The sequence below is a fragment of the Pelobates fuscus genome, chromosome 3 (assembly GCF_036172605.1).
Source record: "Pelobates fuscus isolate aPelFus1 chromosome 3, aPelFus1.pri, whole genome shotgun sequence".
Lineage (NCBI taxonomy): Eukaryota > Metazoa > Chordata > Amphibia > Anura > Pelobatidae > Pelobates > Pelobates fuscus.
This window is the reverse complement of record NC_086319.1, coordinates 378,419,703-378,442,736: the sequence shown is the minus strand read 5'-3', so window position 1 is coordinate 378,442,736 and position 23,034 is coordinate 378,419,703. Positions and strand designations below refer to the sequence as shown.

General features: G+C 43.3%; 1 protein-coding gene across 1 annotated transcript; it reads left to right on the top strand.

Annotated features, from left to right (window-relative positions):
• Positions 1 to 682: 682 nt before the first annotated feature.
• Positions 683 to 15,670, top strand: TMED1 (transmembrane p24 trafficking protein 1). Its single transcript, XM_063449499.1, has 4 exons — positions 683 to 972; positions 7,566 to 7,663; positions 8,960 to 9,143; positions 14,120 to 15,670. The coding sequence occupies exons 1-4, from the start codon at positions 811 to 813 to the stop codon at positions 14,336 to 14,338; spliced, it is 663 nt and encodes a 220-aa protein (XP_063305569.1). The 5' UTR covers positions 683 to 810; the 3' UTR covers positions 14,339 to 15,670.
• The last annotated feature ends 7,364 nt before the right edge of the window (positions 15,671 to 23,034 follow it).

Below are 23,034 nucleotides of genomic sequence, written 5' to 3'. Positions count from 1 at the left end.
TTTGCAATCTGTTTTTAGATAGTATATCCTCAATGAAAATCTGCATAAATAAATGCGCGTATGTTTTAATTTGGGCTATATCTACTAAATAGTGATTTTTGTTGTATTTGGGCAGTTGCGTGTACATTTAAAGCAGAATTTGGTCATATTATGTATGTGCAATTTTGAGCAATGTTGCAACTCATTTGGAATTTTATGGTATGCATGATTGCAAACATAAAAGCTCTTTTGCTTGGCAATTTGTTAGACAAATAAAATGCTGAAATTAGTATTGAAAATGACATATTTTGGCACTGTATAATTAAACTTTTACATATTTTGCCCAGAGTCCCAATATCTAGCATACTAACACCATTTAGCAGCAACAATGTAATTATTATTATAAAAAAAGTAAATCCGTAATTTCAATTAAAATTGTGCTTTATTTATAATAAACCATTCCATCTCCAGAAATCTCTGCTATCAGGCATGCGCAGGGCAGCTATCCGGCAATCTCTGCTATCAGGCATGCGCAGGGCAGCTATCCGGCAATCTCTGCTATCAGGCATGCGCAGGGCAGCTCTCCACACTGAGTGACAAGGGGTCCTTCACCTCGGCAATCGCATTGGTCCAGGTCAGCTTCTTGCCCTTATAAGGAGGAGACGTGAAAGGCGGGCTTTATGATACTCAATAGCCAATGGGAAGTTAGTTTTCAAGAATGGCTGGCACGCCCACCAATCAGGTGTCAGGTAGGCAGTAACTCCGCCAATGAGGGAGTGAGTTAGAGACAGGGAAGCGGTGTCGGTAAGTCGGTGCTTGGTAGCCGCTTCCATGGCATCCGCGGGCAGTCTGCTGGTCCTGCTGCTGCCCCTGGCAGCCTGCACGTTCACACAGCCCCAGGATACCGAGCTCACCTTCCTGCTCCCGGCTGGGAGACAGGAGTGTTTCTACCAGGGGGCTCTGTACAATGACAGCATGGAGATAGAGTACCAGGTAAGAGGGGCTTGATATACCCCATATAATAATACCGAGGGGCTTGATATACCCCATATAATAATACCGAGGGGCTTGATATACCCCATATAATAATACCGAGGGGCTTGATATACCCCATATAATAATACCGAGGGGCTTGATATACCCCATATAATAATACCGAGGGGCTTGATATACCCCATATAATAATACCAGGGGGCTTGATATACCCCATATAATAATACCGAGGGGCTTGATATACCCCATATAATAATACCGAGGGGCTTGATATACCCCATATAATAATACCGAGGGGCTTGATATACCCCATATAATAATACCGAGGGGCTTGAGCCCCATATAATAATACCAGGGGGCTTGATATACCCCATATAATAATACCAGGGGGCTTGATATACCCCATATAATAATACCAGGGGGCTTGATATACCCCATATAATAATACCAGGGGGCTTGATATACCCCATATAATAATACCAGGGGGCTTGATATACCCCATATAATAATACCAGGGGGCTTGATATACCCCATATAATAATACCAGGGGGCTTGCTATACCCCATATAATAATACCGAGGGGCTTGCTATACCCCATATAATAATACCGAGGGGCTTGTTATACCCCATATAATAATACCGAGGGGCTTGATATACCCCATATAATAATACCGAGGGGCTTGAGCCCCATATAATAATACCAGGGGGCTTGATATACCCCATATAATAATACCGAGGGGCTTGATATACCCCATATAATAATACCAGGGGGCTTGATATACCCCATATAATAATACCAGGGGGCTTGATATACCCCATATAATAATACCAGGGGGCTTGATATACCCCATATAATAATACCAGGGGGCTTGATATACCCCGTATACTTAATACCAGGGGGCTTGATATACCCCGTATACTTAATACCAGGGGGCTTGATATACCCCGTATACTTAATACCAGGGGGCTTGATATACCCCGTATACTTAATACCAGGGGGCTTGATATACCCCGTATACTTAATACCAGGGGGCTTGATATACCCCGTATACTTAATACCAGGGGGCTTGATATACCCCGTATACTTAATACCAGGGGGCTTGATATACCCCGTATACTTAATACCAGGGGGCTTGATATACCCCGTATACTTAATACCAGGGGGCTTGATATACCCCGTATACTTAATACCAGGGGGCTTGATATACCCCGTATACTTAATACCAGGGGGCTTGATATACCCCGTATACTTAATACCAGGGGGCTTGATATACCCCGTATACTTAATACCAGGGGGCTTGATATACCCCGTATACTTAATACCAGGGGGCTTGATATACCCCGTATACTTAATACCAGGGGGCTTGATATACCCCGTATACTTAATACCAGGGGGCTTGATATACCCCGTATACTTAATACCAGGGGGCTTGATATACCCCGTATACTTAATACCAGGGGGCTTGATATACCCCGTATACTTAATACCAGGGGGCTTGATATACCCCGTATACTTAATACCAGGGGGCTTGATATACCCCGTATACTTAATACCAGGGGGCTTGATATACCCCGTATACTTAATACCAGGGGGCTTGATATACCCCGTATACTTAATACCAGGGGGCTTGATATACCCCGTATACTTAATACCAGGGGGCTTGATATACCCCGTATACTTAATACCAGGGGGCTTGATATACCCCGTATAATTAATACCAGGGGGCTTGATATACCCCGTATAATTAATACCAGGGGCTTGATATAGCCCGTATAATTAATACCAGGGGGCTTGATATAGCCCGTATAATTAATACCAGGGGGCTTGCTATAGCCCGTATAATTAATACCAGGGGGCTTGCTATAGCCCGTATAATAAATACCAGGGGGGGCTTGCTATAGCCCGTATAATAATACCAGGGGGGGGGCTTGCTATAGCCCGTATAATAATACCAGGGGGGGGGCTTGCTATAGCCCGTATAATAATACCAGGGGGGGGGCTTGCTATAGCCCGTATAATAATACCAGGGGGGGGGCTTGCTATAGCCCGTATAATAATACCAGGGGGGGGGGGGCTTGCTATAGCCCGTATAATAATACCGGGGGGGGGGGGGGGGGGCTTGCTATAGCCCGTATAATAATACCGGGGGGGGGGGGGGGGGCTTGCTATAGCCCGTATAATAATACCAGGGGGGGGGGGGGGCTTGCTATAGCCCGTATAATAATACCAGGGGGGGGGGGGGGGGCTTGCTATAGCCCGTATAATAATACCAGGGGGGGGGGGGGGGGCTTGCTATAGCCCGTATAATACCAGGGGGGGGGGCTTGCTATAGCCCGTATAATAATACCAGGGGGGGGGCTTGCTATAGCCCGTATAATAATACCAGGGGGGGGGGGCTTGCTATAGCCCGTATAATAATACCAGGGGGGGGGGGCTTGCTATAGCCCGTATAATAATACCAGGGGGGGGGGGGGGGGGCTTGCTATAGCCCGTATAATAATACCAGGGGGGGGGGGGCTTGCTATAGCCCGTATAATACCGGGGGGGGGGGCTTGCTATAGCCCGTATAATAATACCAGGGGGGGGGGGCTTGCTATAGCCCGTATAATAATACCAGGGGGGGGGGCTTGCTATAGCCCGTATAATAATACCAGGGGGGGGGGCTTGCTATAGCCCGTATAATAATACCAGGGGGGGGGGGCTTGCTATAGCCCGTATAATAATACCGGGGGGGGGGCTTGCTATAGCCCGTATAATAATACCAGGGGGGGGCTTGCTATAGCCCGTATAATAATACCAGGGCGGGAGCTTGCTATAGCCCGTATAATAATACCAGGGGGGGGGGCTTGCTATAGCCCGTATAATAATACCAGGGGGGGGCTTGCTATAGCCCGTATAATAATACCGGGGGGGGGGCTTGCTATAGCCCGTATAATAATACCGGGGGGGGGGCTTGCTATAGCCCGTATAATAATACCGGGGGGGGGGCTTGCTATAGCCCGTATAATAATACCGGGGGGGGGGCTTGCTATAGCCCGTATAATAATACCAGGGGGGGCTTGCTATAGCCCGTATAATAATACCAGGGGGGGCTTGCTATAGCCCGTATAATACCAGGGGAGAGGGGCTTACTATACAACAGATAACACAGTACCAGGTGAGAGGGGACATTGGAGTTACCATACCCCATATTGTTATTTGGGTAATATCTATTACTATTCAGCTGCCAAAATGGTTAATTCCGAGAGCGTGCGTTGAAAAGCGATTTGAGTCCCACTGGGAGAAAGGCGCTATATAAATACTAGTTATTATATAATCGTACCAGGTGAGTGGGACTTGCCATATCCCATATAACACAGGACCAGGTGAGTAGGGGGCACAGGGCAGAGAGTTACCAGACCTCATATATCAAAATACCAGGTGTGGGGGCAGGTCAGACTGGGAGTTATAATAACCAATGTAACGGTACCAGGTAAGTGGGGGCAGAGTGTTACAAAATAGGTGAGATGGGGGGCTGCTCAGAGAGGGAATAATGAGAAACATTCCCCCATACAACACATTACCAGGTGAGTGGGGGCAGAGAGTTTCCAGACCCTACCCCATATGGTGAGGGAGGCACAGGGAAGAGAGTTACTAGAACCAGAACTCGCATAACAAAATAAGTTGAGGGGGCACAGGGCAGCTCAGACTGGGAGTTATCATACCACATATAAAACAGCAGCAGGTTAGTGGAGGCAGAGAGTTACTAGAGCTATACTCCATAGCACATCAGGTGAGTGGGTGGCAAAGATCTACCAGATAGGTAGTTACTAGAACCACAGCTCCATAAAGAACTGTACCCAGTGAGTGAGGGGTAACAAAAAAGCATTTTCTCCCCTCCCCCCCCACCCCCCCTTTAATAAAAATAAAAAATTGTGTAAATAATGTATGAGGGCAGTTCTGTGACTGTGAAACTGGAAAACCCACATTTCTGTTGGAACAAGGTTTTTCAGGTCCACCAAGTTGTCCAGGACACGCAACTTTTTTATCTTGATGTGCTGGAAATGAGGTGTATATTTGTAGAGAGATTCAGAGTATGTGCACCCGTGTATGTGTGTTAATGTTGGATGTATTTCACCCTCTCCCTCCTCATGGCATGTGACAAGGCTTGACAAAGACCTGCTTTAAAGGAAAACTATAGTGCAAAATGGATTGACCATCAAGGACCAAGTCTCTCTTCACGCTCATTATGGAAGCATCATCTAATGGTGTTGGTGTTAGTGTTCCATTCACTAGAGGTAGCCCTGCAATATAAACATGGTTTTATCTCTGAAACAGCAGTGTATTACATTGCGGGAGCAAAACGCCAGGGGCACTGCACACAGACCACTTAAAGGGACACTATAGTCACCAGAACCACTACAGCTTTATGTAGTGGTTCTGGTATCTATAGCCTGTCTCTGTAGGCTAAGCATTATAAATGCTGCCTTCTAAGAGACGGCCACTAGACATAGAGATGCAATGATTCAACGTATCTCTGAGGAGATGCTGATTATCACAGTGGGGCATTTTTCTGCGCATGCACAGTAGCTTTCCAATGCTGTCCTATGGGAAAGCTTTGGATTGGATGCGATCCTCAAGATTGATGATCTCCGCCATGGAGGTAGAGCAAGCTGCGGTGATAAAGGGTTTGTTTAACACCTTCTTACTCCACAGATAAGGGCTCTACACCTAAGTGCATCCATGCTCTGTAGTGTTACTTTATTTGAGATGAAGTGGTCTAGGTGCCTTTTAAGGCTGACAATTTGCCATTTTATGGGATTACAATAAATGAATTGGAATTGCATAAGATGTCAAGATGTTAAAGGACCACTCTAGGCACCCAGACCACTTCAGCTTAATGAAGTGGTCTGGGTGCCAGGTCCTTCTAGGGTTAACCCATTTTTTCAGAAACCTAGCAGTTTCAGAGAAACTGCTATGTTTATGAATGGGTTAAGCCTTCCCCCTATGTCCTCTAGTGGCTGTCTCATTGACAGCCGCTAGAGGCGCTTGCGTGCTTCTCACTGTGATTTTCACAGTGAGAGCACGCCAGCGTCCATAGGAAAGCATTGTGAATGCTTTCCTATGTGACCGGCTGAATGCGCGCAGCTCTTGCCGCGCGTGCGCATTCAGCCGACGGGGAGGAGGATCGGAGGAGGAGAGCAGGAGGAGATCTCTCCGCCCAGCGCTGGAAAAAGGTAAGATTTAACCCCTTTCCCCTTTCCAGAGCCGGGCGGGAGGGGGTCCCTGAGGGTGGGGGCACCCTCAGGGCACTCTAGTGCCAGGAAAACGAGTATGCTTTCCTGGCACTAGAGTGGTCCTTTAACTAGTGGTGTGCTGAACGGTTTTCTGCTTGCCTATTTGACCGAACCGTCTCTTCCACCTCTGCGTTACGTTAGTGTGTGCTTGCTACTGCTAAACTTCAAATTGCTGTTTCCATATCTAGGTTGGCATGATAGTCTACTGTGTGTATATAGAGGTCAGACGTGGTAAAAATGCTGAAGGACGGCTAGCATTAGCTGAGCGGCATTGGCGAATTCATAGAGCTCATAACTGCAAGCTGGAATGTGCTTGAAACAGGAACTTTAATGGAACATTATTGGCTCAGGATCACAAACGTGTATTCCTGACTGTATAGTGTTAAAAACACATTTTAACCCCACACCCCTTAAATAAAGTAAAAACTTACATTTATTCCAGCTTTGCTTTTTTTTTTTTTTTTTTTTTTTTTTTTTTAACAGACATGTTCCTGATTAGAAGACAGTGAGTGTAGCTGAGCGGCTGAATTGGCTCCTGCCTACAGCCAATCACTATGCCCCACAATTTGTAAACATAGCCATGCTAAAATTAAAAAAAATGACATTTAGCAAAAATTGCTGAATGTTAGGCCAAAAACTACCACATGTACTTAAATTCTGTCAGTGCTTAATGTGTTTGGTGTTTACTTTTAACCACTGCAGGCCCAGTGAATATTAGCATTTCTTTCTTTTTTTGTTTCTTGAAAATCCACAATGAAACCTAGAAATACACATTTATTGAGTCGTTGGCCAACATAAGTACCATTGGATTCTCTTATGTTCACAAATTACAAATTCACATTACGAACATTTGTCATTTGAAATCACAAGTAAACTGTTTAAAACTCCCATTTTATTACATTTAGTGGGAGGGGTGAGCAGGCACTGTAGGTATAAAAAGATCTTTAGTAGCCATGTAAGGGGTTAAAGGAATTTTACTTTTAATATTTAGAAAGGGTCACTATAGGCATCATAGTAAGTTTGAGGTGCATAGAATTCCCTGCTTTAACTCTCTGCTCTGAGAAGCCAGCAACTGCGGAGATTTATGAAAATCTCACTATAAGCCTGTCCCTTAGAGTGGTCAATTAGGCAACCTGAATGCTCTGTTCCTGCTTCCTGGTATCCATTTTGTGGTGAATGTTTTGTGGGCTTAGCCCTGTCTCTTCTGCCATTGCTCATAAGCAACATCCTAGTGTTCTAGGCTGATGCATTTGGGCCAATAATGAAGGTTCCAATGTCTTTGAGAGTAACGGTGCACACTTTATATCTTTTATCAGGTGATTGGAGGTGCTGGACTTGATGTGGATTTTACGATCACCACTCCTTCAGGGGTTTTGCTTATTATGGAGCGACGTCGATCTGATGGAGTGCACACGTAAGTGACTAAGTGTCAGGGCAACGACCGGCATCTTCTCTATAGTTTTCAAAGATAGTCTATGGGTGGCTAACAATTCCAATTGTACAGTGCTGTAAAATAGGTGAACACGACAAACGTTTAAAGGATCACTATAGGGTCAGGAACACAATCATGTATTCCTGACCCTATAGTGTTAAAACCACCATCTAGCCCCCCTCGGCCCCTCATGCCTCCATAAATATAGTAAAAATCTTACTGTATTCAAGCCTGAAGCTGTAACTCTGCATGCTGTTAGACTCAGAAAACAAGCAGTCTGCTGACCTCATCAGAAGTGGTAGCCTGATCCAATCACAATGCTTCCACATATGATTGGCCGAGACTGACAAGGAGGCAGATCAGGGGCAGAGCCAGCATGATTCAAACACAGCCCTGGCCAATCCGCATCTCATCATAGAGATGAATTGAATCAATGAATCTCTATGAGGAAAGTTCAGTGTCTACATGCAGAGGGAGGAGATACTGAATGTTTGGATGCATTTTAGGCAGCCATGACCCAGGAAGGATCTCTAACCGCTATCTGAGGAGTGGCCAGTAAAGTTATCACGAGGCTGCAATGTAAACACTGCATTATATCTGAAAAGACCGTGTTTACAGCAAAAAGCCTGAAGGTAATGATTCTACTCACCAGAACAAATGCAATAAGCTGTAGTTGTTCTGGTGACTATAGTGTCCCTTTAATTCTAATACGTGATTGACGTACTGGAACAGTAGGTGAAAAAGGCCCTGTCTAAACAAGCTTACCACTGGCCTGTATCTGATCTATGAGTAAAAGTCCATGTTGGTTTAAGGTAATTGAAGCTATGAACTGTAGGACGGCTAGTAACTGCTCTGATCGATTCAACAGCCAGAGTTCTGTACTGTTCTTTATGCTTATATTGGTCACCCAACACATATTGCTATGTTGGCCGCCGAGCCTACTTGACTCTCGGGTGACACGGTTCAGAATTGCAGAAGCTGCATCCTGATCCCAATGGTCCTTCATAGGCTGAGAGAATCTGCTGCACACTCTGGCCAGAGGTAGAGTTAAACCTCCAGCAGAACTGGGTTAGATGTTAGTGAAAACCTGCGCATACAGGCTCCAGGCACAATTTGCACTTCAAATCCCCGAAGGGGGTCCTGCTTTGTGGAGTAACACACTAATTTTGGTGTAAAACTTGCCACGTAAACTAGTAGTTTGTTCATAAACCTGCAGCTACTGTCTTCCTCTAACATAATTCTCTTTTTGTTATTTTATTTGTTTGTTTTCCTTGTTAGGGTGGAACCTGCTGAAGCTGGCGACTATATGATTTGCTTTGATAATTCATTTAGCACAATCTCAGAAAAACTTGTTTTCTTCGAGATTATATTTGACACACGACCAGGCGATGAAGAACCAGATAACTGGTCTGAAATGGTGGAACCAGATGAACTCTTAGACATTAAAATTGAGGACATAAAGGTAGGTGGGGGGGGGGGGGGGAATACAAATTCTAAATCCACCCCTGTCTGCTACTGCAGCTGAGCCATGTTCTCATGACTTTCTGACCGGGTAGAAAATCTTTTTTTTTTTTTTTTTTTTTTTTTTATATTTAAATTTTTATTGAATTTCATGCAATATAGCAGATATTCACTTCAGGGTATAGTATTCCAATTTGACAACTTCACAGCATTTGATAAGACATATTCCAACAGTTGATAGTACTTATTCCAACATTTGATAAGACATATTACAATTAACACGGGTTTAGATATATTTTAAAACATCTTAATTGGCGTATAACTGGGCTCTATTCCTGTGCCTCACAAGTCATCTAGAACAAGGCGCTAGATCTGTGGATGCCTGTGTTGACCCCAGGTGGTAACCTGGACATGTATGTTTCCTTGTGTGGTCTCGTGGTTGGCTAGTAGGTATGTGAGTGTGTATGTGCATGGGTGTGTGCTTCTAACTGGGGTAGTGCTGCAGCGCGGAGAGCATTTAATTATATTATAGGTGTCCCCTGAGTTGTGTTAGAGTTTGGCTTAGTAACGTTCACATTTTGCAGGCTCCCAGTCTATATATCTTGGTCCCTGTTCGCAGTTTGCCTTCCTCAGTACGCCGCTTCTCCTTTTCTTTGCAGCTGTTCATGTTCACTTCGGTCGGTGTGGCTTCTTTGACTAGGCTCTGGAGTGCTGTCTCAGGGTCATCCGCTGAGGTGATTATGGTGGTTGTTCCTCCGTTTGTTACAATCAACGCTCCGTCTGCTCCCCATCTGTACCGCATTGATCTGTCTCTTAGTTGTTTTGCCACTGGAGCCAGTTTCCTTCTTTCCAGCAGTGCAGTGAAGGGAATGTCGTTGAAGAATGAGATGACGGCTCCGTCCAACTCCGCACCCCCTAGCTCTCTGGAGCGGGCCATGATGGCTGTTCTGACAGCCGTGTCCCTGGTTACTAGTATTGCATCTCTTGGGGCTTCTTCTGGGGCTGTCGTTGCCTTCCTCACTCTGAAAACAGTGAGTATCATTCCAGGGTCTGCTTCCCCTGCGATGCCTATAGCTGTCAGTAGCCGGCGGGAGTATGGTAGCAGCTGCTCCCCCTTCACCTCTTCAGGTATACCCCGCAGGCGTATGTTGCGGCGCCTATGTCGGGTTTCCAGGGAAGCAACCGTGCGGGACAGATTCTGGACCTGCAGCGTGAGAGTGCCGACTTTGGTTTCGGTAGTTTGCAGCCGGGATTCTTTTGCCGCGTCTCTTCTCTCTACTTCTTGTAGCTTTGACCGCATGTCCCCCATGTCTCGTCGGATTTCCTGGAGATCCGTCCTCCACGTTCTTCGCATCTCCAGAAGCATTTGCTTTATATCTCCTCTGGTTGCTGGGGCCTGGTCACCCTCCGAGTCTTCTGCCCCATCAGAATCACTTTGTCTAGAGGATGTAAGTTCAGTTTCTTCTTCCTCCAGGGATTCCTCCGAGGTCTCGACTTGGCGGATCTCCGCGGGCGCCATTTTGGAGGGCGCCGGCGGTGTAGGCCGCCCAAATGCCAGCCTTATATCTTTGGTGTTGGAGGTGCCTGGTCCCTGAGGTTTGCGGTTTTTGCGCCCCATGTTATATTTGGTGGGGTGAGGTTATGGGCGGTCCGCTTCGGTAATTCTGTCAATGGTTTTTTGGGTTTAATTCTCTGGGTGAAGCGGAGCGCCGCAGAAACACGTCTTTTCAGTTTCGTGGTTGGCCACGCCCCCTCAGAAAATATCTTTTAATCTATTTATTAGCTAGTGATTTCACCTCTGCCGTGTACTGAAGAAATTGAATTACTCATCAGAAGGGAACTCTGAGGGACATGTACTGATTTGTTTACTTTAATAAGATTACCTCTCCTGCTGACGGACGGAGGAGCAGTAGAGTTCTGCCTTCCGAAGATCTTACTTACTGTATAGCCAGTTTCCAGTCACCAACTTTTTAAAGGGAAACTCCAGTGCCAGAAAAACGATCCGTTTTTCTGGCACTGGAGGGTCCCTCTCCCTCCCACCCACCAATCCCCGGTTACTGAAGGGGTGAAAACCCCTTCAGTCACTTACCTGGGACAGCGGCGATGTCCCTCGCCGCTGTCTCCGCCTCCGCGACGCTCCTCCTAGTGATTACGTCGGCAGGTGGGCGAGACTAATCTCGCTCACCGGCCGAGGAGACCTAATGCGCATGCGCGGAAATGCCGCGCATGCGCATTATGTCTCCCCATAGGAAAGCATTGAAAAATCATTTCAATGCTTTCCTATGGGGTTTTGAGCGACGCTGGAGGTCCTCACACAGCGTGAGGACGTCCAGCGACGCTCTAGCACAGGAAACCTGTGCTAGAACCCAGGAAGTGACCTCTAGTGGCTGTCTAATAGACAGCCACTAGAGGTGGAGTTAACCCTGCAATGTAATTATTGCAGTTTATGAAAAACTGCAATAATTACACTTGCAGGGTTAAGGGTAGTGGGAGTTGGCACCCAGACCACTCCAATGAGCAGAAGTGGTCTGGGTGCCTGGAGTGTCCCTTTAAGACATCCAAAGCATGGACTTTATTGAACGTCTCTAGTAAATCATAGGCTCTTTTCAGAATGTCAGAATTCTAAAAAAAAGAATTTCTTAAGGACCAATGTTTTTTTTGAGATTGAACAGGTTTGTGACCAAGGCTGTTTTTGCCATGCATTAATTTTGTACCCCCCCCCCCCCCCCAAAAAGGTTTTAAGCAAACCTATCTGAATGTAAATCAAATTGTACTGCCGCAAGCTAGTTAAGAAATGTAAAAGGTAAGTGTAATAGGTGTTGTAGTGATAAGCAGATATAGCCTGAGCATTGCATATTGGTGGACATAAAAAGATACATGTGGCTATCTGATAAGTGCTACAAGCTTGCATCCACCTGGGGAACACACGCATTGCTGGAGACCTGGCTACTGAAGGTGCATTGACCTCTAAATTAAAATTTCTAAACAAATGGTAAAAGATATCTGTCTCTCTAGTAGTAGGTGCTGGGATTACTGACTGCATGTGGTCTGATATCTGTAGCTGGCAGATTGACCGTGAGTTTTTGAGGCCAGGTCTTTCCCTGTGTGGGTGCTGCGGAAGACAGACTCCGATGTTCCTCCCCTGCCACCGGCAGGCAGTCTTCTGGTAGTTTGGGTGATACCTCGGAGTGGCTCTCAGTGTGACCTTTGGCCCAGGCATGCATGCGATATGGGAGCTTTAGATTTTGTTTTTCCCAAGACAGGACCGTTTCGCTTTTCCGAACGCCTCTGCTTTTCAGCAGATCCCAGAAGCGCGTAAATATCAGGTCCAGTTGGGTTTGTGCAGCCTGCGTGGAGGCTGGTGCCGACAGCCGGGTCTTGTCCGCCATCTTGCTTGGACCAATGTGGTAGGAGCTTGGGTTGCAGTATGCGGCAGGAGCAATGCATGCATTTGGCTGGTTGGGACCGGGATGATCTCCGCTGGTCCGTGGGGGGGACGAGGACGAGGGCCCAAGCTGTGATCTGCAGTCGGTCATAGCAACGGGGAGTGCCCGTCTCCACCACACCGGCCATGTTTCTATGCTGCAAGGTTAGTCCAGGCAAGACCAGTACAAAGGTCCACATGTGGTATGGGTGTGGAGATCATGATGTCCCCAATCGTTTACCAGCTATATTTTGTCGATATACCACCTCTGCCCAGTATAAATAGTTGAAGCAGGAGCTGCAGTTACATGCTTCTGCTCTGCGGTCAGGACCCGCCCCCACCATTTACGATTTTATCAAATGGGAAGGGGAAAAAGAAGGGTGGAAAAACCTATACAGTATTTGTAGAAAGGAAAGCATGTCCCCGAGGCTATATAATAAGGAGAAATTTGACACTTTCTGTTTAACCATTTTATTACAAACCTTCACAACCTTTCTCAATCCATTCCCAACCCACACCCCCACACCTATAGACTTTATTTGGGGAAAATTCACAGACCACATGTATCCCACTACTGCAAACATAGCTTGTTTGTATTCTGCTACTTTTCGAAATCATAGTGTGTGTGCCCTTAATCCAGCTATAATCCTAATTCCACCTCAAGATTCTTTTTGCTGATGTCAGTACTGACATTGGCAGAGGATTTCCCAACCCATGCCGTACATAGCACTCTGCTAGCTCTATGTACAGTGTGATGTTGTAGCAATCAGATGGTGTTGGGCAGATGGCCGAACCCAGCAATAATCCTGCTGCAGGGAGAGTTCTCCCTGGTCTCCCTTACACTGATGGGACACTGTTCAAGGCTGGGCGAGGACCAAAGGCATTCAGTTTACCGTAGCAGGGTGATCACTTTTCAAAGGGCTAAGAGCAGTGCTCTACTCATAGCCCTCCTGTTAGTCTGGGGGGGCTACTAACTGTGGCCCCAACTGACCGAGGAGACCCCCAGGTATCAAGATACCGGAGCATCCTTGGTACCAGCAGAGAGTTAACCTCTGCTGGTACCTTTACTGTATGACCGCCTATGCCATCACTGGGCATTAAAACCCTTAAGTGGTTAAAGGGCTGCTCTTTGTAGGGTGTTAATCACCACTACCCACGATAGCCAGCAGCAGCATGACTGCTACCTTGGACTACCCCACCATTACTCCTTAACCGAAAGATTTACATAAACTGTTTGCAGACCACAGTAGCAGAGTCTGTCTGTGATGCAGACTTGTCTATTCACAAAGCAGAAGACTTGGCACAAACTGGGTATTATCTAAGGTAGATTTATTGAGATGTAAAGTGCAATTTATGGGCGTCTATGAGCCTTTTGTTTGACAGGGGCTCTCTCTTCTGTTTACCTTGGTGTGGATCTGCCTGTTACGTCTGCACTTGGATTTTCCATATGTTATGTTCTTCACAGCATACTCTTGTTTAGACTGTTATTTCTACTTTGATCTATAGACTTAATCTCCCTTTTTATGGTATGTTCTTTGCTTTCTTGCTGCTAGGAATCTATAGACAACATGAAGAGCAGGCTGGAACGCAGTATTCAGATGCAGACCGTTCTACGTGCCTTCGAGGCTCGAGACCGTAATTTACAAGATAGCAACCTCGATCGAGTCAACTTCTGGTCGGCTGTAAACCTCGGAGTGCTGGTTGCAGTCGCCTTCATTCAGGTGTATATGTTGAAAAGCCTGTTCGATGACAAGAAGAAGGTGCGGACGTAACAGTATCAAAGTGATGAAGAAGACGGAGCCACATTGTTTTCCTAGCACTGCCAGCCACCCATTCACGTCTTCCGTTAATATTGTGGACATTGGATCTTCAGTCCCCATCAGAGCAATGTGGCTGTAAATAATGTGATCAACCAATTTCAGCTTGGTACACAAGGCGATCTGCATCAGATAACAGTGGAAAATGGATTTGGTGGGTAGGGGTACACCTACAGACTCTCGTACAGCGGTTTTAAATAAGTATTTTTTACTGCCTTTTATTAGGTTTTAGGAAGTGTTCAATAGATCAAATTCAACCATCATATGGTCTATAGGCAGCCATGTTCTTCACAAAGTGAGGGATAGGAAAAATGTTTACTAAACTGTACCAAATACCTCCCATATATATTTTTTTTATATATTTTTTTTCGGTCCTGTAATTGTCAATGTGCACAATATACTCTAATTTGTGTCTGCAATTAAGCAGCTCTAAAAACTTTTGTTTCAGCAAATTGTACCTTTTTAACGTTTTTGTTCCATCTAGCACGGCTGTATTCAGTCTGAAGAAGAAAAAAAAATCAAAGGAGGTGCAGAATAGGCTTTTCATCTTCTCCCCACTCATTTTCTACCAATTTCATTCTTTAACTAATGCATTGAAATCTATTAGCTGATGCAGATCCAGAATTCTAAGAGTCTTTTAACATTACAGAAAGTGATCACAGTCAACTTTTTATATCTCAGCCATCCACTGCCCTGGTGCAAATCGTGATTATTTCTGTTAAAATGAATAATCAAATTTCAAAACCACGAGGTAAAGGAAAGAGGTAGAGGGCGGCTATTTTATTGTTTTGCCTTAAGGCAAATATTTCTATGCAATATGCCTGATGCAGTATTTTATATCTGGAAGGGTGTGATTAGATTTTCTCTTGTCTTGACATGAGTCTTCCTTTCTAATAGTTATATAATTTATATATATTTTTAATTGCAGAAAACGTATTTGCTATTTTTGTTATCTGTAAAAAGAGGGGTTTGTATAAATGCACAATATGGTGTATATTTTTCCCCTTTCGTTTTGATTAGCCAGAATTTCCCACACCTATAGCTTAAAGGCCAGGGAAACAGTGTCCGTAACAGTTACTTTCTTAGGAACAGTGGGAATGGGTTTGTGTCATTTCAAGGGGGTTAACTGTCTTACAATAAAGTTATATTTCATAGAAAGGTTTTTTACTTTTTCAAAGAGCTAGGAGCTCACTGGACAATCGCATTGCTGCTAAAGATCTTTTTATACCTACAGTGCCTGCTCACCCCTCCCACCAAATGTAATAAAATGGGAGTTTTAACAGTTTACTTGTGATTTCAAATGACAAATGTTCATAATGTGAATTTGTAATTTGTGAACATAAGAGAATCCAATGGACAATGGTACTTATGTTGGCCAATGACTCAATAAATGTGTATTTCTAGGTTTCATTGTGGATTTTCAAGAAACAAAAAAAGAAAGAAATGCTAATATTCCCTGGGCCTGCAGTGGTTAAAAGTAAACACCAAACACATTAAGCACTGACAGAATTTAAGTACATGTGGTAGTTTTTGGCCTAACATTCAGTATTTTTTGCTAAATGTTGTTTTATTTTAATTTTAGCATGGCTATGTTTACAAATTGTGGGGCATAGTGATTGGCTGTAGGCAGGAGTCAATTCAGCCGCTCAGCTACACTCACTGTCTTCTAATCAGGAAGATGTCTGTTAACAAAAAAAGCAAAGCTGGAATAAATGTAAGTTTTTACTTTATTTAAGGGGTGTTGGGTTAAAATGTGTTTTTAACACTATAGAGTCGGGAATACACGTTTGTGGTCCTGAGCCAATAATATTACTTTAAAGTTCTATCTATACATTGTGCCTGCAGTTTTGCTAGCAAATGTATATATTTGGAGAAAAACCCTAAATTCCTCAGCAGACACTCAATGCTGAGAAATGGATGGTTAGGAGCAGAGGAGACCTTCCACAGGCCATCCATCTGCTCTCCACACGTAACTCCGTAGCCAGCGATGATCGCACCAGCTAGGGGGAATATAGGAACGGAAGTGTAATACCCACCTCTTTAATTGGGGAGTGGAGTGCCAGGAAAGCCATAACAGATTCCTTTTAATATGTCTCATGGTGCTGCTTTGTAGTTCTGTCTGTCACTGTATATTCATTCTCACACAGGGATGAGAACCTCCAATAATGCTTTTGAATATATTTTAATCTCCACCAAAGTGGTTATGGTGCCAGGAGTGACAAGATACCTGGGGTCCGCTGAGTGGAGGTCTTCCCTCCGTGAAAGCTCTCTGCATTGGCAGTTCAGTGGAGGGGGGCTGGCAGAGAGCGTTTACCTCTCCTGCAGCTACCTTCTCCTCCGTGCCGGTCCGGTCAGCTCCCTCTGCAAGTCCCAGTGTAAGTCTCGCAAGAAAGCCGCGCTATGACCCTGCGGCTCTTGCGAGACTTACACTGGGAGCTGACAGAGGTGCTGACCGAATCGGCGCAGAGGAGAAGGGAGCTGACAGGAGCTGCAGGAGAGGTAAGTAAATGTAAATTGCCATAATACAGACATTGAATCGAGTATAAGTCGAGTTGGGGTTTTTCAGCACAAAAAATGTGCTGAAAAACTTGACTTATACTCGAGTATATACGGTATATACATATGTATGTGTTAAGGCGATAGTTCCCTAATTTGCAATCCTTACATATGGAAATCCCACATAGGATAAATAAGGGAGGGATCTACTAAACAATTGAAAATTAAGAAGGATTTTAAAGTTATATTACATATATACATTTACTATATTATATATTTGATGTGTTGCCCAAGACAATTTCTCTTTGCTCAATGTGTCTTGCACAGCAGGGAGCAAAAGCTTTTGGCTTTCAGTCGAAGAAGTTAACTGGTCCACCCCAGGTAAGAAGTCATTCGTTTAGGAGGCAGATTAATTGTTTACACAGGAGGTTGTGAGGGAACTTCTGGAACCATAACTACTACATATTTTGTTGGACTGTTCATTTAACTTTGGCGGCTGCTATCAAATGTTTGTAAATGTAATAACTATATACAGTCATGTAAAAAAGTACACTCTTTGAATTGTATGGTCTTACATATCAGGACATAATCATCTTTTCCACAACCTCAGATGAGCAACACATGACATATTACACAGTGTAATTTATTTTAAACAAAACAAAGACTAAATGGAGAAGTCACGTTTGAAAAACTGAGTACACTTTATGATGCACTAGCTTGTAGAATCACCTATAGCAGCAATAACTTGAAGTAATCGTTTTCTGGATGACTTCATTAGTCTCTCGCATCGTTATAGAGGAATTTTGACCCACTCTTCTTTACAACGTTGTTTCAGTGCATTGAGGTTTGCTGGTATTCGTTTATGCCCAGCTCTTAAGGTTCTGCCACAGCAGATCAATCAGGTTGAGGTCTGGACTTTGATGCTTTCCTTTTTCAGCCATTCTTTTCTAGATTTGCTGGTGTGCTTTAATCACTGTCCTGTTGCATGACCCAATTTCAGCCAAGCTTTATCTGTCGGACAGATGGTCTCACGTTAGACTCTATAAAACTTTGGTGTACAGAGGCGTTTATGGTCGACTCAATGGCTGCAAGGTTCCCAGGTTCTGTGGCTGCAAAACAAGTCTATATCACCACCCCTCCACCACCGTGCTTCACAGCTGGTATGAAGGGTTTGTGCAGATATGCTGTGTTTGGTTTTCGACACACATCTCCATCCTTGATCTCCTATGTCCAAAGGACATTGTTCCAGAAGTCTTGAGGTTTGTTCAGATGCAACTTTGCTAAGCTGTGCTGTCCTGTTCTTTTCAGTGAGGTGAGGCTTTCCCCTGGCAACCCTTCCAAACAGACCACCAGGAGCTTCGGCTGGATTCCAATAAGGAGAGACATTGCTTCATTTAAGAGTATTCGAGTCTGTGATTATGAGATGCATGCCTTCATGACGGCCAGGGGGCTGGAGGGCCACTATCCCTCACGCTTGCCTAGATGTCTCTACCGCATATCCCCATACACTACGAAGTTTGGGCAATGGATGAAGCTTGCAACCACGCATGGAGCGACTTGTCACACCCCCATGCGTCCCCAAAACCTGCAAACTCTGATATTCTGTGTTATGCCCTCATTTCTAGCTCGACTTGTCTCTCTACTCATACAGTGACTTGCTACTAATTATGTTCCAGAATTAAATTAAATGCTAGCTTGTTTAGGATTCGTGGTCACCTTCTTAGATGTAAAACTCATAACATACATTGGGCCTGCTTAGTGCCAGCATGTCTAGCTACCATATCCTGTTATCAATTCTGGTATATATTATTAGTTGATGCAAACTGCACCAGGCTGAGAAGCGTTCTCGTAAATCTACCTTCACAGGCAGTCTAGGCAGTGGGTGTTGGAATCCGGTGGCTCAACAATCTTGCTTAAAAGTTTCCACCTTACCCAGCATGTGAAACAATTGTTTATGTTCATTTTCATTTCTACTATCCTTACAGACAGCCAGTATAGCCTGTTAATTAGGATCTGTTCTGTCTCTCCACTGTCTAACTCACTTAGTAATGTAATTGGTAAAAACAAAAAACATCCAGTTGACCCATATGCCATTTCGATGATTATATGGTTTGTTTAGCACTATGCTTGTGATTGCTGTTGTGGCCTAGCAAGCTTACTGTTACTCCATGCACGATATTAATAAAGATTGACAAAAATAAATCAATAATGAGGCCACTTTACAAAATTATAAATCCCTGAGTAATGCTGCATATATTACATACATGGGATTCCAGCATGACATCCAGACTGGAAAACGGGTCTGCAGATTGAAATAAGGAATGGGCTTTTAAAAATGTTTTACTGGCTACCTTGACCAACATTTAGAGGGAGACATTCTCCTGTAGGTTTTGTCTTTACTGTGACATTGCCTTTTCTGAAGTAACAAACACTGATAGGGTTTAATGAAATAGTTTTGCATAATTTTATAACTTTTTACATTACAAACAATTGTTTAACTAAAGTAATGCCATGTACAGAATTTAGGCTGCTATGAAAAATTTTACGAACCCCTGGTATAGAAGGACAATGAAGATGTGAAACAAGCAAGGTTGAGCCATAGACCATCTATGGTCCTTTCGATCATTGAAAGACCGAAGATATCTTCTCATTGTCCTGTTGGAATGTTGTGGTTTTCTTGTTTAAACACAATGGACACTTGAAATAAAGAAGAATATTCAGTGTAAGCCCTGGGGCCACAGCCAATTATCCCAAATAACCGGTTTAACTGGTAATAGTAGATTTCATGTGGGTGTTTAAATCACATTGATCGGTTATCACATTACCCAGTTCAGCAGCTGGAATATGGAAAAGGTGACAGCAACCTATAAGGAGTAACAATTATCTGATGATTCATTACATACCTGAATGGACGTACTTGAAAATGAGAAGTCTCTATCTTTCCTGGTAAAATATTTTATAATGACTGAAAACGGTTATCAGGAGTTTTATCAATGTATTTTAACAATAGTTTGCCAGAGGCTGCCGATACTGTAGATTATATTAAACCGTACATTTAAAGGGACACTATAGTAGTCACCCAGACCACTTCAGCTCAATGAAGTGGTCTGAATGCCATGTCCCTCAGGTTTTAACCCTTCAGATGCAAACATAGCAGTTGCAGAGAAACTGCTATGATTACATTTGGGGTTAAGCCAGCCTCTAGTGGCTGTCTTCTGGACAGCGACTAGAGGCGCATCTGCGATGCTGGAGGCATATTATGCCATTGCACAGAGCATCCATAGGAAAGCATTGAGAAATGCTTTCCAATGGACACTTTGAATGGGCATGTGCATTCGGCTCCGCTGACGTCGGCGGGGGAGGAGAGGTCACCAGCGCCTGGGGAGACTGGCACTGGAATAAAGTAGGTGGCTGAAGGGGTTTTAACCCCTTCAGCGCCACAGGAGGGGTACCCTGAAGGCACTATAGTGTCAGGAAAACCGCTTTTTTTCCTGACACTATAGTGATCCTTAAAAAAACAAAACTCCAGTATACATATTATGCCAAATGTCTAATTTATGTCTTCTTCCTATATTGAATCTGTATGTTAGAGCAGATAGAATGCTATTGTTAGTGTGTATCCATATGTACACACTATCACTGACCATGATTTGAATAGTAGCTGTATAGGGATTGGTTGGAGACAACAAATAGCCAATCTGATTTGGTATCAAATTGGCAAATAAGGATCTTATTCCACATCTTCCTGCAGTTTATTATCTATGTTTTCTGAATTTAAGGGCTACTGCTCGTTATAAAATGGTTGACAGAAGTGTCCTATACATTTTCACAAACTAGTCTGTTTGCCAAGAAGAACAGAAAACCAGTAATACAAGTACACAATAATAAGTCCTGCGCTCAAACTCCCACTACTCTTGGGCGGCAGCAATGACCATAGCACACTTCAGCACCAATGCATACATTAAAAAAAAAAAAAAAGTTACCTGCGCACTTGCATCCCAATGTATAACTAAATAAATGGAGGTTATTCTGTAACTCCTATGGCCATTAGATGCAAGCCTACCTGCCACGTCCAGGCAATGTTTCCTATTAAGGGCTAATAAGTATGTTGAGGTTTAGAAAAATACCCCTCTCTGTCTCATTAGAGATTTCTTTGCCTGAAGCTGAAGGAAGCAAGGTGAATTGTTAGTGTAGGACCCACCTGAGAGGTTTGCCTTGACGTGGCAGGTGTGCTTACATCTAATGGCCATTAGAATGGAACTAAAAACCTAAAATTTATATAAATATACATAGAAAATAATAGGGGAATCATAGATTTCCAGAAAGTTTACTTGCCCCCTATATTTAAAGGACCACTATAGGCACCCAGACCACTCCAGCTCAATGAAGTGGTCTGGGTGCCAGGTCCCCCTAGTTTTAACCCTGCAGCTGAAAACATAGCAGTTTCAGAAAAACTGCTATGTTTCACTGAGGGTTAATCCAGCCTCTAGTGGCTGTCTCACTGACATCGGCAAGGAGGCAGGCCAAACACCGTTTTGGCTGCTCAGCACTTCCTCATACAGATTTATTGAATTAATGCATCTCTATGAGGAAAATTTAGCGTCCCCATGCAGAACGTGGAGACGCTAAACGGCAGTGCTGCTTACTGTGCAGCACTGCCCTAGGAAGCATTTCCAGTGGCCATCGGAGGAGTGGCCACTTGGTGGTGTCCCTAGGGACAATGTAAACACTGCAATGATTATACTCACCAGAACAACTACATTAAGCTGTAGTTGTGGTGACTATAATGTCCCTTTAACACAAGTTATAGATTAATTTTAACTATTTTTTCCCCAATGGGGTAAAATCCAGGCAAGTGTCAATTCTTCTCTGCGTCATCATTATTCCACAGTCTGAAAACCAAGCGTTACCCTTGCACACAAAACGTGCATTCAGAAACCATATTCTATTAATTTTTTTACTGCACCTCCACGTTTTTACTACACACTTTCAAGATTTGTTTAAACTAGCAGCTGAAAAAAAAATGTTACTGCTAACTCAATACCAGGCAAAACCTTTTATTGACTTTAGGATGGCAAAAGGCTGATTTGCATTGTGGAAAACTGAGCCTTCGACCTTGATTGTTGAACAGATGCTACACTCATTGTATTAACCAACTAAACTATCGCACTGATTGATAATCATAATGCAAATTTGTGATGCTTCAGCAAATCCTAATTATTAAATTCAAAACATAACAACGGCCAAACGTAAACATGACATAAATAGACAACAGCTTTTATTAACATGCTTTTGAAAAATGTTAAATACAATCACAGTTCCTAAAAAAATATTTCTATATGAGAAAAAAAAAGCATATCCACTAAAAGCTATTCAGAAATGGGGGGGAAATTGAAAATAATATATTTTTTGGGGGGATGTTTGTTAATTATAAGGCAACAAAAAAAAAAATCAGATATACTCCAGATGTTTATTCCATTATATAATTGTTACAGAATAACTTTGAACAGCAAAACTTGTGCCCACACAACTGGTCAATATTCCAAAGTCCACTATGGCTATCAAATCATTTTAAACAGTGTGCCATAGTAAATATTTTTTTCCTCAACTACTACAGTGATTTTTGTAAAAAAAAAAAAATATTCTCCTTTTTTCCCCCAATAATTTTTTTTTTTTTACATTTTATTTTTAACACGATTAGTTGTCTATGTCCAGTGGTAAACATTGTTAAATTTACACCCGTCTTTTTGAGCGATAAACTAAGAAAATGGATTGGTTAAGTAGATCAATATAATAGCAGTACTTTGCTTCTATCTCCCCAAAATACATACATATATACACACACACACTATATATATATATATATAATATATATATATATATATATATATATATATATATATATATATATATATATATGTAAAGAAGAAATAGAACTTGGTTAAAAGATTTTTGTTTTTGTTTTGATTATAGAAAATATTCTACCAGTAACCATATTTTACACCAAGTACAGACTGAAGCTAATCTGAAAAGGCATTTTAAAATTACACATATGCCAGTCTCCATTCGGATGACCAAATGGGGAGGATGTAGATTGGACTCTTTTCAAGAATTCTGCAAAATTTTGATTCGCGAACCATGTATAAATCTGGAAA